Genomic DNA, 14,251 nt, shown 5'->3' on the forward strand with positions numbered 1-14,251 from the left:
ACAAAGCTCCAGTAACAGGTACTTTTTATTGGTAGTACTGCATACACGCACAGAGAGCGCTTCCAGTTGTTGAAAGAGCAAACCATGAGGAAAACCTATTTTCAGGTAGTTAGGTTGATTAAAGCCACTAAAACTACAGTATCCATGAAAAAATAATTTTGTTTGTAGTATAAAATGGAAAAGATACAAAACTAAACTTTCAATAACTGTTTTAATAACCTAATTTAAAAAGCCCAGGCTTTCTGTGTCTTTTCCGTGATATGATTGGAGCCTGGATGGAACATCTATGGCAAACTATAAGCTTAACTACAAAAAGAACGGAAATATCAACGTAATGGACTGTTGCTAATCACGTCGCTAAAGTTAAAGCACCGATTGAAATACAACAAGAAGGCAAGGTTCTTTTTTTTTTTTTTTGCACCCAAGTGGTGAACTGTCCTAGCACCGATGTCGCTATGCTGTCTGATTTGCAGTTTCTCCTTCCACGCGTAAAAACGCCTCTACTCACAGTGACAGAAAAAAACCAAAAGAAAAACACTACTGACATGTATACTGGACTTCTCACAAACCACTCACACATATGCATTCATGTCTTCTGCACATTCAGTGTCCTGAAAGTAAACTCGCCATCTTCTTGTCTCTACAAGACCGATGGAGCATCTTCATTAATCCCAAAGTTCTCAGTCTTTTTTTTTTTTTTTTTTTTTAAGAGTCCAAGTGTTGATTTCAGTGAGAAGTTGGCTATGAGAACACAATCCTGGAGTCCTTCTGGCAGCATTACTCACGCAGGCTGTTGATGGAGGCACAGATCTTGAGAGCGGGACCCAGCTTGATGTTCATGGTGGAGATGAGATGGTCCTCACGCAAAAGCAGCAGCGCCTGCCCATCTATTTCCTGAGACTGAAACTGGGCAGCCAGCTCCTCACAACCTGATCGACCAAGAGACTCAGTTAATGCAGGAGACAATAAAGAGAAACAACATGTGACGAGTGAACTGTAATCAGATGGACCACCAACCTTGAAGTGAGGAGATAAACCTGTAGACTTCGTCCACGCTCCACTGGGAAGGAGTCGAAGACAGGAAGCTAGCCCCCTCTAGTGGAAGACTTCCAGGAGCTGAGCTGTCAGACTGAAGAGCGCTGTGCTCGGCTCTTGAGCAGGAGCGGGAAGAACTCGGAGACAGTGAAGGAGAATCGTCTTCTTCGCCATCGCTGGATACTTCATCTGAACGACTGGACTCTGAGTTAAACTGCACCCAAAACAGCAGACATTGAACTACAATCAGCAGCATTTTTATACTATTATTATGTTGCAGGACAAAAAAGAAAAAAGGATTTCCAAAAACAGCTGTGAATGTTAGTTTCCAAACATAATGGCCTTGATTTTTGTTTTGTTTTTAAGACTGTTAACAACAGAAAACACACGAGACATCCTTTAAAACCTACAGGTGTTACCTTGACAGGTAGATGCTTGGTTGATATTTTATTAGAGGTGATATTAGAACTGCTCCTGCGAGTGGAGCCCCTACGCCTAGCAGTGCTCTCTGTGGGTGCTGGATTTGGTGCCAGCCCTGCAGCTGTTCTCCCTCTGCTGGATTTGTAGTGCTGGCTGCAGCTTACATTATACCTGCAAATGAAAAGCAAAGTCAGCACTGAGAGAGACATTCTTGTTTGTTTGCCTCCCCTGAGTAAATTTCCAGTGTTACTATTGTCTAAAAAGGGGGTCAAACTTAGTTTCACATTTAACGAAACGGGTAAAATAAAAATCACATTAAGGATCAGATGTCTTCAGCACACATATCTTGCTTAATCTTCTCAAATAAAGCCAATTAACAGCAAATCGATGAACATATTTTTTAGCCATCTTTCTGTCAAGAAAAATGTTTTCAGATAAGAGTAGGCCACCATGGCGCCAACTCACAACAGCCTGAGTATAAAAGCTACTGCCTGAATTAAAAAAGAAAAAAGCTTCCTGATGTTAAAGCAGAATATTTTTGTTCTTGCACAGCATTTCTCACAAGCCCGAACATGAAACAGCTTTATCTGTGCCATAGTGGCAAATTGGAAACTGCATTCAAAGCCCCATCAATTTGAGATTTAGCTGAAAAAATATTTCAAAGATGTACATCACTTTCTACTACACTAACTTTCTCAAGCTTTTGTTCTCTGGCTCTGTGGCTCTGCAGCTGTGTATATTCAAAATTACAATGCTAATTACAGGATTTTTAAAATGGCAGAGACTGTCTCTGACAAAGGGCTACGTGAGCCCTAGATAAAGAAGTACTTCCACCTCCTTTGAATCTGTCTACTTTCATCATTTGCTTTAATCGGTCGTGCCACCCTGTTAGCTAGTGTGCTAGCTTCAAACTTCAGTGTAAGTGGGTAAATTTGCTTATTTTAGCCCTTAGACAAGACCTGCAGATGGCAGCTTCAACTAGATAGGCCAGAACATAGTAAGAAACTTGCTCTCTTTTTAAAGCATTTTTAAAGCAAATAAATGCAAAAATACCCTCCAAATAATTCAAACTCACTGTAAGCACATTGTTTCTTTGCTTTGAATTTCACTCTTCAGAGCTTGCATGTTCTAACCCAGTGCTAGACCCCCCTTTGTTTTACAAGAAACATCTTCGATACATTTTTCAAAAAATGCCCGTCTGTGCAAAATGAGTTTAAAAACATAAACAACTGTGGGATACTGTTTGTCCATGATTTGGACGGGGGGAACAAATTATGGCAGGATCAGCCTGATATTATTTGTATCCCACTGTAACTTTACTGTATGAAGAGCTAACATCTCCAAAATGTCAGGAGTAGTTAGTTATTATAAGAAGTGTTTGTGAACTTAAAATCAAGAATGTGGGATACTGTTTGTCCGTGATTTGGAGAGCCCAGCGCGTGCTCCCGACGCAGGGAAAACCAATTCTGCAGGGGAGACCTACCTTGGAACTTGTGCAGGTGAAGCCAAATTTGGCGAAGCTTCATCTCCTGCTTTGCGTTTGTGTGGGAGCCCCGTCAAAAACCTCTCCATTATGCTACCAGTGTGCAAGCAGTCTTTTTTTTCTCATATCGTGCCGCCCCCTGCAATGGCTCTGTGCGCCCCCCCCCCCCCGGGGGGGGCACGGCCCACACTTTGGGAACCTCTGTTCTAACCAAATACTGCAGTCAGTGGCTTAAACTGCAAAGGCTTTAGCTGTTTTCCTAATAAGATATGAATTTCCTTTGAACCTCTGAGCTTTTATGGCTAATTAAGAAGGAACAAAACAACACATAATGTGTATGTAAGCTGAAACAGAAACAAAACTGTACCTTTTGGCGCAAGTATTAGTACAGAACCTCTTTGATCCTCTGAACTGGCTGGCTGGAGCAAGGTTCCCACAGTATTCACACTTCAACACTGAGTAGGGAAAGAAAGACTTTACACTACTGACCATAAACACAGCTTAAAGCTACCATACTTAATGAATAATAAACCACCACTTACATGGAGGTCCATTTTCTGTGCAGCCAACCAGGGCAAAATCTCCGTCTTTGGGAAGCCGAGCAACCTGTCACATAAAGGTAGTAAGACACTTTTTTTTTTCTCATGGTAACCTTAACATTCATTATCTGACTGTGCATGTATTATCACACTTACAGGGAAGGGCTCAGCTCCCTCCTGAATCACAAAGCCCTCGATAACATGAGTGAGAACTTGTGGTTTGACGACAGCCTGGGGAACAGGTGCTCTGTCTTTGTCCCCGTGCCCTACTCTTGACAATGGGAGAGGCAAAGAAAGCGTGGGAGGAGATGAGAAGGCAGCTTCTGAAGGAGGAGCTGGTGAATCATGAAAAAGAAAAAATAATGAGCTTACAGTGAGAATTTTGAAGACGTTCTGCAAACGTTTTATGCATGAATTGGAGAAGACAAGCTGACGTACCTGAGTCCTTTGTAGGTGCAGGAGATAAAGGAGGAGCCAAGTCTTTCATGGGTGCTGAGTCTGAAGATTCTGTCATCTCATTCAGGCCATCACAGTCATATTTCCTCTTGAGAGAGCCAAGAGGAGCTTTTGTCTAACAGCATGTGGGGGGGGAAAAAGCCTTGTTACAATCCCTTGTACAAAGACGTCTCTCCCTACACCTAACCCAAGCAGTAAATCCTTTGATCTTACCATAGTACTGTTGCTGGAGACCGTGCCAACATTCCCACCAGATGGACTTTCCTGGGCTGTGCTATTTCGTGCCTGTGCCAGGGCCACAGCTTGCATATTTCCTGCTACGCCCTGCCTGGCTCCCACAAGCTGGACAGGGATGTGACCTGCAGCAGTGGACTGATTATTGCTAGGTGGAGCTGGGAGAATGGGCGGTGGGTGTCGAGGGGGCAGCTGCAACGGTAAACGGTGTCCCTGAACTGTCTTGGGCTGTATTGGAACAGGACCTTTGTCTACATTAGTGCTGGACTGTTGCAGGGGTTGCACCACCAGAGTTTGAGTGTTAACATTTGCCTTTGGTGCTACTGAGCCAATAGGGTAGCCCTGGGTGGAGGTAGGAACATTTGACGTGGGTACTAGGATCACCGGTGCAGCAGAGGGGGTCAGGAGGAGTTGGGAGAGAGGGAGTCCTGGAGAGGAAGTGGATGAAGAAGCTACAGAAGAAGTAGGAGTTACAGTCATGGCAGCCTGATTTCCAGTCTTTACAGTCAGTGGATTTGTGGCAGACTGTTGTGTAAAGCTGCTCTTGGCAATTTGTTGTTGCTGTTGTGGTTGCACTTGTTGCTGCTGAACTGTCTGTGGGAAACTCTGTTGCTGTTGCTGCTGCTGACCAAGAGGAAAGCCAGAAGCATCTTTCCTTTCTGGAAGCTCAGATTTAACAGCAACTGCTTTGGTTGTGGAAGCACAGTGTAAGGCAAGGTTCTGCACCTGAGAGATGAAGAAAGGAGCAGCGTGTGATCAAATTTAAATAGTTCTTCCTTCACAACCATTTCTTCAAGATTACATGGCTAGAGCATTTGGTAAAAGCACACAAACCTGATCATTGTCAGACTGGGTGCTAGCACCGGTAGAAGCAACTTCGTGCTGTTGCTGCTGCTGCTGGGGCTGAGTTTGAGCAACTGCTGCAACAGTAGCAGTTGCTGGGCCACCAGGCATGAAGATGAGCTGAGAACGGTTGACCTATGTGGGAAACAGCAGAGATGGTCAACCTTTATTTCTCTTAATGACTGCAAGAAAGATTTAATGATTTCCCTGCATTTTCTCTGGATTGTCAGTGTGAATTTTACACAAAGGTTTCCAACCGTTCTTACTATATCATAACAATATGTTACATAAATTAATTCAAAGTATATGCATTTAATAGATTTTGTGGATAATCAGTTTTAACCCACTCTAAGATACATCTGTCCCGGTCCTGCTGAGTTTCCACCCAGCAGCACTGACTGGTTGATAGCAGTTTTGGTTGCAGAGGTGGCTGGACCATGAGGACGAGGACTGGACATAGTCCCTCCCGCAGAGGTGGTGCTTAGATTGACCTGGAAGGCACACACATATTTATATTTTAACTCAAACTTTAAGAGAGCCAAGGCTGAGGTGTTTTGAACATGTACAGAGGATTGATAGTGGATATATTGGACAAAGAATACTGAATATAGAGCTGGTAAGTAAGACGAATAGAGGAAAATCAGAGAGAAGGTTCGTGGATGTAGTGAAGGAGGACATGCAGATTGTTGGTGTTACAAAAGAGGAAGCAAGGGATAAACTGTGATGAACATAAATGATCCGTTGTGGCAACCCCTAAAGGGTGCAGCTGAAAGAAGATTCAAATCTTTCTAATTATCTGTAAGATATAATTAAATAATAATTTACAAAAACTTACAGTGGTGGGCACTTGGGAGATGCTGTTACTTGGAGTATTGGACTGGCGACTAGCAGCAAGTGTGGCCTGTTTTAAAGAGACATGAAAAGGTTTGATTGGGACATGTCTGTTTGTTTTTATTTTAGTCTTTTTCTTGTTGTTGTGCATGTATATTCTTGTCATACCTGTTGCACAGCAGCTAAGTTGTGGAACTGAGCACTATTTGCGATCTGCTGCTGCAGCATGAGCTGCTGGAAGTACTGAGCAGCATTAGGCTGTCTTTGCAGAGCTTGCAGAGCCTAAAAAAAACACATACATACTTATTTGGCTAATACCAATTCAAAAGTTTGTTTTTCATTTTTTAATTTAAATGGTACTGTTATTGTAACATGTAAAGCATTCGTTTTGTTAACATTTGGACACAATCACTCACCTGTACAGCCTGTCTCTCATACAGAGACATGCGGGCTATCTGTGGTGCATGAGAATTGCCACTTGTCTGAGAATTTCCATTGTTGGTGCCTGTATTTTGGTCTTCACCTGCATCCATGTTTACTGCTCAAAACGAAAAGGCCAATCATCAGAAGTAGCTGTGTCAACAGTTTTAACTATAAACGATCTATATGGTGTATTTGCTATTTCTCACTGTGGGTACAGAGAAAAATAAAGAAAAAAATAATTAATAGACGACAAATGAAATGATTAGTCACTAAATATAAACAAAGGCGGATTATTAAACGTCCTTTGTTGGACTGCACCCTCAAAGTTTCCAATTGATTGTTTATGTTTTTAAAGTGCAGCAGATTATTCGCTCTTGTGGGCATATCACGAGTTTTTACTATCGTGGCAAGCAGGAGCATTGTGGTATTTTCTACAGCAGGCCTGTTGTCAAGATGATAGATGGGTAGAAAAGAAAGACCAACATGGAGGAAAAGTTGAAAATAGCAAAGGAAGCTAGCTATCCAGCGATGGCTAACTACAAAGGATTACACAGGTTTAACGATCTCTCGACACTAGTACAGTATACCATAGTTTAAAAAATGCATTCCCGTGTGCAGCAAAACTCCGAATGCATATATAGAAAAATGAAAGTAGATGAGTCGTTTGTTTGACGCAAACACCTAACTAAAAAACATAAACAGAGGCTAACTAATTAGCAATGCTATCTGTTTTCTGCAGAGAGAAACCAAGCAGCTAGCTGACTATTACTGCTGCTACATGTCAGAGCTTAATGCCTTTCGGTGTCCGTTTGTGTCTACCTCTTCTTGGCTTTCCGTCCTTTTCACAGTTAAATTGAGTTCTTTTTCGGATATTGGTTGTAGCTGCCAACAACGACAGGGATTTCTAGGTTTTTTGCCTCCAACAAAACCCCGCCCCTCACAAAGCAGTTCTTTTCCCCTCCTTCTTCTTCTTTTTTGGATATTCTGGAAGACTGTAAACCATTGTTAACAGACGGACGGAGCCACCTACTGTTTCAGTGTGTAAACTGCATCGAAATCTATTTGTGTACTTTGGCAAACAAACTGGGATTTATGCAATTAGTTTTTATATGTTTTTTAAAAACTTACAGCGAGCTAACCTTTGTAATGAATAGAAGTACTTTTGATAACTACAGTATTCTGCAAAAGACACTCTTCATTTCTTTATATTTTCTAGGAGTCATACACTAACCTTTTAGTGATTCAAGCATAAAAAGACGCCTAGCCTAAATCTTCACAGTGTTCCCAGAAACACTGTCAGTACAGTGAAAACATACCTCCCCATAGCCTGGACCTCAATTTTACTGAAGGAGTGCGGGATTATTTTGACAACGGAGCAAAAATTACCCAACACCTAAAGAAGAGTTTTGAATGTCTTCAAGAAGCCTGGAGGACTATTCCTGAAGGCTACTTAAAAATTACAAGAAAGCTGCTAAAAGATGTGTGCTCAAGAATAAACATTGGTCATGTCTGAGCCTCTTTCTCCATGTTAGTTAACAACAGTTTATCACTATAAGCGCTTAATTGCACCTAATTTAATACAAGGTTTATGACTATTCTAGTTTATGAATGCATTTGTTTATATAATCCATTATTTCTAATATAACCTAATTTATTCCATCAAATCCTAAAAGATGAGTGCACATAGGTTTATGGAGTTATCACAGCATAAACTAGTTTTATCATTTCTTTTTAATAGAATCAGAAAAAAAAAAACAAAGATTTGTGACTTGTGTCAACTTTTAGCCAAACATAACATTAATCATATGAAACCTCAGACCAGTGAACTAAGCAAAGAAAATTCAGTGTTAACACAAAAGCGAAAAAGACCAAATATCAGTGCTCACAGTGAATACAAGTAGTAACTCAATGATAATTAATAGAAAAATAACACTCATGTCCTGTTCAAAAAAAAAAAGCCTGGTTCAGTCCTTAGCAGCACTGATGTTTAGGTTTATGTAAAAATATTATAAATCCCAAGTTTAAAAGTGTAACATTTTTACAACTAGAGTACTGAAAATGAAGTACCCTCATTGCTGCCGTATGTATCTCCTACTGCAGCCTGAACATGAGTCTATAGTAGTAAGGTGGGTACATGTAGCACTGTTTCTGCGCTTTGGGTCAATTTCACCACATCAAGAAGCAGGTCAGCGTTTAAGCACTATAATGTTCATTATTAAACTGTTTTGTGATTATTAAAATGTAAATATTCCTTTATATTTGATTATTTCATGAAAAAGCACAGAAGACAATTTCTGAATAAGTATAAATAGCAGAATTCAGATATAATTGCCTTCAAATTCTCATCACATTTAAATGACAAAAGATACATTAAGTGAATTTAATTTTGAATTTTAGTTGGATGCTTTGCTCCTCACCACAAATTTCGTTGGTATTGCGTCAGCACCACTGACCTCTGACAAAAATTAAACCGTGGAGCTCAGATTTCAGTCAAGCAGCCGACCTTCTGACTGGGATCTTAGCGCTAAGCTTCTCTGCAACATGTGAGAAAGGACGACGCCCAGCTAAAAATCAAATTCAGTTCAACTTTGGTTTGTTTGCACTGATTTCTAAATGTGTGGTAAGGCTGTAAGTACAGTCCCTGTACTTAAACATTTACATTCACATGTTACAAACCTGACTTTTTAACCTAAACAATAACTGTTTAAACTGCACACACATTTATTTGTATGCCTGTGAACATTAAGCAAGCTCAACCCAAATAAACACAGAGGGGTGTACTATGAAGCCAGATTAATGGGTTAGCGAGGTATGTTGGGCTTTCATTCACTCTCTTTTTAGCATCTTAACTACTGTCATACACGTAGCCTGGTCCTGCGCAGCCTTTCGGTTTGTAATTGAACTGAAGAGCCACATTTTCACTGATTCTCTTATTTACAGTAAGCTTTAGCTGCAATACAGATTCTCTGCTGTAGGAATGTCATTTATCCAGAATATAAAACCTGTTGAGACACTTCTAAAACAGCACTGCAGATTCTAACTGGAATATTCAATTTTTCTTTTATAAATGTCTTTATTTTTGGTCCTAATCTGCTAGAATTCCACCTACTGGAACAAAGTTTAGAACTGTTACACCAAGAATTCTGAATGAATAAAAGTAATTTATCTTACAAGTGACGACAAACTGAAGTGATGCTTTCTTTAGGCTGTGGGAGTGTGTTAAAGTTTAAGAGCTGTAATTTGTCACATTAGAAATCAACAGCAGAGGTGAAATAAATATATTATGAGGTAAACTATTTCATTTACTGATAAGTGTGCGTGTAATGATCGTGACTTCACAAGATTAAAGATTTTCGGCAGCATTACTCTCGTTTCCTTTGCAGCTGCAGTGTTGCATGTTATTTATAGATCTGTATCACCTGATTAGACGGAGCTCAAATGATCGATTTTGTAAAGTCAAAGAGTTAAATGACGCATCTAAAACTGCACAGAGCATGAAGCAGAAAGCCTGAGTTAATGAAGAAAACTGATAACCACCATTGTAACCCTTATCTCTTATCGGGGCTTCTAGGCTTTTATCAAGCCAGCTAACACAACCCCACCAATTATATTGAATTTGCTTTTCAGTACACCCCTCTGCTCGTGACAAACCAACAACATCTGAGAAAAAAAATAAAGCATTCGTTTAGCAGAAAAGAACTGTACACAATGTGGCATTTAGCTGACACAAGATAGAAATATGATTCTTCAAATTCTCCCTTTTCTGCCAGATTTTCACAGAAGAGTCTTTATTGTGAAATAGCTTTCTTGAAGGAATCACTCATTTGCCTGACATCAAACAACTGTTTGAAACGTACGGTGTAAAAAGTGTGGACATGATCATCAGCCCTATGAGTAACATGCCCTCCTGTGTGACAGGGAGATGAAAGATTTTTTTGCCCTAGGCACAAGTCTGGAATAAACACAGAATTAGCAAGTACTGACGTAATTCACTCACAACCCCCCCACAAGAAAACAGACTTGTGTCTACAAGCAGCCTGATAAGCTGTAACCGATTAAACTGCATCACACGGTGAAGATTTTAGTCCCAACATACTAAGGTCACATAGGCAGCAACTGGTCATCTCTCTCCTCTGGCTCTTCCTGTAAATTGTCTGTAGCCTCTCCCCTGTAAGCTGGCGATTCCTCTCGCTTGCGCGACCGGCACACAAAGTCACATCCATCCTGTAAGCACAGCGAAGAAAAAAACAAAAACAATTGTCCTTATTTATTTATTTATTTATTTTTATTTCATCAGACTCTGACCTTTCACTGACGGTGTTCATCAATTAGATTTAGCTTACCGCTGCCAGGTTTCCAAACTCCACCCAAAAAGCATAATTGGGGAATTGCTCCACCCCTTTAGCTCCAACGATCACCCGCTGGTAGAGGAAACCTCCAACAAGGTAAACAGCCAGAAGAGAGAAACCACTGAAATGTGAGAGGTTATGATTATTGATCATCTGTAATATCACAAGCTCTCACATTCATTAAATTAACAGATGACTTTACATACATGATGAGAATAATGGAGCCAGTGCTGATAATGGAGCCAGTGCTGAGCTTGGACTCAATTACAGGACACACTGAACTGGTGTCCAACTCAAACAGATAGAAACAGTTTTCCTCCTTTTCCCTCTCCTCCAGACCCACCTCCAGCTTACTCTGGGAGAGAGAGTGAAACACAGGTGTATACAAAGTGTCTTTGTGCAACTTTCTAAACATGCAACATGTGTATAACATGTTTTTATTTCAATAACTCTACTGTTTAATACAAATAGGCTCATTCTGTGTTCCACTGTATTAAACGTCTTCGTCACTCTACTGTAAATATCCTTGCTTGGTTTCAGGTGTCTGGAAAGCCTTGAGCTTCACGGAAACATTATTCAGAGCGTCCTCATGGATCAAATTTCATTTTCACAGACCTGATGCAACATGCCGCCACGGCTGCAGCTGACTGCTTTTTGTTTCTGTTTTTTTCCTCAAACTCAAATCTGCTCGGCTAGAAGCTTTGCACATTTCATTTACCACTTTTACATTCCTGTCGCAAGAGATCATAATGATGGCTTTCCTTTCTTCCTTATTGCAGTGTGCATCGTATTTTTCACCATTTGTGTAGATCAGCATCACCCAGTCACCTGAAAGGACACGTTTGATAAGATTTAGATTTCTACTCCTCAGAGTTGGCCTCAGGCTATGATGCGATTATGAATTATTTATCAGTTTCCAATACAGTTAAGATTCACGCACATGCCCTTACGGTCATGTCTGAACTAATAAGAGAATGTTTTTCGGATTTTGCATAGTCTTACTTCCTCCAATGGCCTGTGTATGCGTGTATTTGCCAATCACTGTTGTCTTCTGTAATTTCTTGTCCACTTGAATAACCCCAGCATTGGGAGCACCCCCTGCATCCCCACATAACTGGAACACATATGTGTAGCTCTCGTTCGAAGCCTTGTCCTCAGCTGTAAAGCTGTCAAAAAAGAACAAATCCCAGAGAAAATTTAAATAAACATGGCCCATATAGATTCTTCCTTTAACATAAAATTATATTATTAAACACAACAGGGATTCCAAAAACATCTCATCTCCTAACAAGCACTGAATACGCTGGTACACAAGTGACTCATTCCTTACTTCTTTCCTACAAGCGGCTCTAGTCGCTCCAGAACTTTCTGCTGTAATGGACTGTGAGATAACAGTTTGCAGTCTTTGGTGCTCTTCACACTATACACCCCACTCACAGAGAGGACCAGATGAAATGCCATGATCCACATGAGGAACGAGATTCCTCTGCAGCTACTGAACACCTGGAACAGATGTTAGATGATAAAGAAAAAACAATCAAAATGGGCAATTCTCAATTGTGATTGCTTGCTATTTGTTTCATGTTAGTAGGATTACGTTTATTGTGAGACCATACAAACTGTCTAATGCAAGACTGTTTCATACCATTTACATTACAGTAATATAAACGGTGGCATTATTGAAATACTTGCGGTCAACCATACAAAGGCAGTGGAGATGAGCATCAGGGGTAATTTGTAACTGAAGGATAGCAGCAAGATTGAACGGGAAGGCTTACATGATTATAGTGAGATGGTAAAGGAGACAGTGGGTCTAAAATAGCAGGCACACAGGAGGTAGCAGAGCTGAAGATGCTAAGATCTTCAGTCAGAGTGATCAGAAGGGACAGGATTAGAAATGAGTACATCCGAGGGACGGCGGACGTAGAGCGGTCTAGAAAGATAGTTTGAGAGACAAGGTTGTGATGTGCAGAGGAGGGATTTTAGATTCATATGGAGCTGCCAGCCAGGAGAAAAGAGGAAAATCACAGGGTAGATTCATGCATGTCGTGAAGGAGGACATGCATGTGACAGAAGATAAAGGTAGCTTAAGCTGAAAGCAGATGTGCTGTGGCGACCTCTAAAGGGAGCAACCAAATAAGAAGCAGAAACAACTGCAGTGTGGTAGCTATCCCTTTAAGAGCTGAAACAGTTATTGGGTAAAGTCATAGTCATATGACAGAAAACTAGAAAAAGAAATATATTTAAAAAATTTAAAAACAAATATTTACTCATTTAATTTGAATATTCATCATCTGTTATATTCAGCTGAATTCTTTTGGGTTTTAAGACTGCTATCTAGAAAAAAATCTAAATATTTAGCAGCACTTTTTTTGATAATCGTCTGACACTTCAAAACACAATGAACCTGTTATGTTAGTTTAATGTGTACATTAAAATGAATCTGTGGCAGTTCTCATGCTTTTGACACCTTGTTACAGGTTGCAGGTTTTTGCATTAACACAAAGTACCTCAGTTATCAGGTACTTACATTTAATGCATTATTCCACAAACCGTTTGCGTTTTTTAACACCACAGTTCATAAAAATAGGTAAAACAAGGGAATACTCAAAGCTTCAGTGGTTAAACTTTGAATATGAAGCACCTTTCACATGCTTCCTGAACAAAGAGAGGGGAGTAAAGAGACGCCCACTTTCCTATTCATTTAAAAATTTAAAGACATAAAACATAGCACTAAACTAAAAGACAATAACGATATAGGAAATTCAGTTGTGAAAGGCGATGTTTGCAAGTCTTTCCTGAAAAGAAAGTATGCATCCAAAATGTCTGCTTCTATTTGCACGAGGCAATAAGTTTTACTGATGAGAAAACAGTCCGTTTATAATTTCTCTGACAAAGATGCTGCTTTGGCCTGGATTGCACACCTACCTTCATGATTTCCGTCACGGCGAATCAGCGGGGAAATCTTCTTTGTGAGAAATCTAACAGTTTATCATACAAGCTGACAGTTTAAACAGTTGCTCTGAGCTTCCTCACGCTAACGTCGCTTCCTGGTTGACTCAATTAGCAACTAGTCGACTCTTTAGATATGCGCATAAAACAAACTTCATCTGCGCGGAGTCTGTTTTATATTATTATTTTTAATCAACGTTTTCCGCCCTTTTAATTCTGCCCTGAAGAGATAACACGCTTTCCATTCAACTGTGCCCAAGAGGCTAACAGGCTAGAGATAGCGGTGAAGGAGTGCGGAAGTGAAACCAAACAGAGCAACACGCGCATGTGACAGTCCAAATGAAACTCAGCCAATGAAAGGCGGCTGAGGCCACGCACACCCGCGTCAGCTGACAGGGGAGCAAGCGTCACAGAAAGGTTTACTAAGTCACAGCGTCACCATTCATGGTATTTCTATGTCAGGCAAAAAAAATTAATACATACAATAATAAATAAAATAAATACGTAAGTAAATAAACAAGATAAACAAAAAAATGAATAATAAATACATAATACATATAAATACAATAAAATAAATGCATAACTAATACATAAAATAAAACTAAAATAAATAAAATAAAGTAAGCAAATGAATAAATGCGCTTGATGGTATAATGTGGAGTTTTGTGTGCGCTGCTAAACAGAAT

At 40.1% G+C, this 14,251-nt stretch overlaps 2 protein-coding genes across 2 annotated transcripts; both read right to left on the reverse strand.

Moving 5' to 3' along the window:
- Positions 1–9: 9 nt before the first annotated feature.
- Positions 10–7,245, reverse strand: phc1 (polyhomeotic homolog 1). Its single transcript, XM_085291817.1, has 14 exons — positions 7,084–7,245; positions 6,258–6,379; positions 6,010–6,123; positions 5,846–5,911; positions 5,358–5,501; positions 5,002–5,145; positions 4,147–4,893; positions 3,916–4,048; positions 3,634–3,812; positions 3,481–3,544; positions 3,306–3,393; positions 1,455–1,626; positions 1,018–1,249; positions 10–929 (listed from the first exon to the last, which is right to left on the reverse strand). Exons 2-14 carry the CDS (start codon positions 6,372–6,374, stop codon positions 778–780), a joined length of 2,352 nt encoding a protein of 783 aa, XP_085147943.1. The 5' UTR covers positions 6,375–6,379; positions 7,084–7,245; the 3' UTR covers positions 10–777.
- Positions 7,246–7,977: 732 nt separating this feature from the next.
- Positions 7,978–13,912, reverse strand: m6pr (mannose-6-phosphate receptor (cation dependent)). Its single transcript, XM_085291819.1, has 7 exons — positions 13,542–13,912; positions 11,944–12,116; positions 11,616–11,779; positions 11,332–11,441; positions 10,820–10,968; positions 10,608–10,734; positions 7,978–10,488 (listed from the first exon to the last, which is right to left on the reverse strand). The coding sequence occupies exons 1-7, from the start codon at positions 13,545–13,547 to the stop codon at positions 10,366–10,368; spliced, it is 852 nt and encodes a 283-aa protein (XP_085147945.1). The 5' UTR covers positions 13,548–13,912; the 3' UTR covers positions 7,978–10,365.
- Between the last annotated feature and the right edge of the window lie 339 nt (positions 13,913–14,251).

The sequence above is a fragment of the Mchenga conophoros genome, linkage group LG11 (assembly GCF_057382185.1).
Source record: "Mchenga conophoros isolate Kocher_MC1m ecotype Shallow Benthic linkage group LG11, M_conophoros_male_GT1.1, whole genome shotgun sequence".
NCBI lineage: Eukaryota > Metazoa > Chordata > Actinopteri > Cichliformes > Cichlidae > Mchenga > Mchenga conophoros.

Bases quoted from the DNA above. Each gene is read 5' to 3' on its own strand.
- phc1 (XM_085291817.1), bottom strand. From the start codon at position 6,374: ATGGATGCAGGTGAAGACCAAAATACAGGCACCAACAATGGAAATTCT. The intron at 5,912-6,009 runs GTATGACAAGAA...TCTTTAAAACAG, and splicing joins ACTTAGCTGCTGTGCAACAG to GCCACACTTGCTGCTAGTCG. The intron at 1,627-3,305 runs GTACAGTTTTGT...TTTCATTTGCAG, and splicing joins ACTAATACTTGCGCCAAAAG to GTATAATGTAAGCTGCAGCC.
- m6pr (XM_085291819.1), bottom strand. The intron at 11,780-11,943 runs GTAAGGAATGAG...CTTTTTTGACAG, and splicing joins GAGCCGCTTGTAGGAAAGAA to CTTTACAGCTGAGGACAAGG. The intron at 10,969-11,331 runs GTAAATGAAATG...TCTCTCTCCCAG, and splicing joins GCGACAGGAATGTAAAAGTG to AGTAAGCTGGAGGTGGGTCT.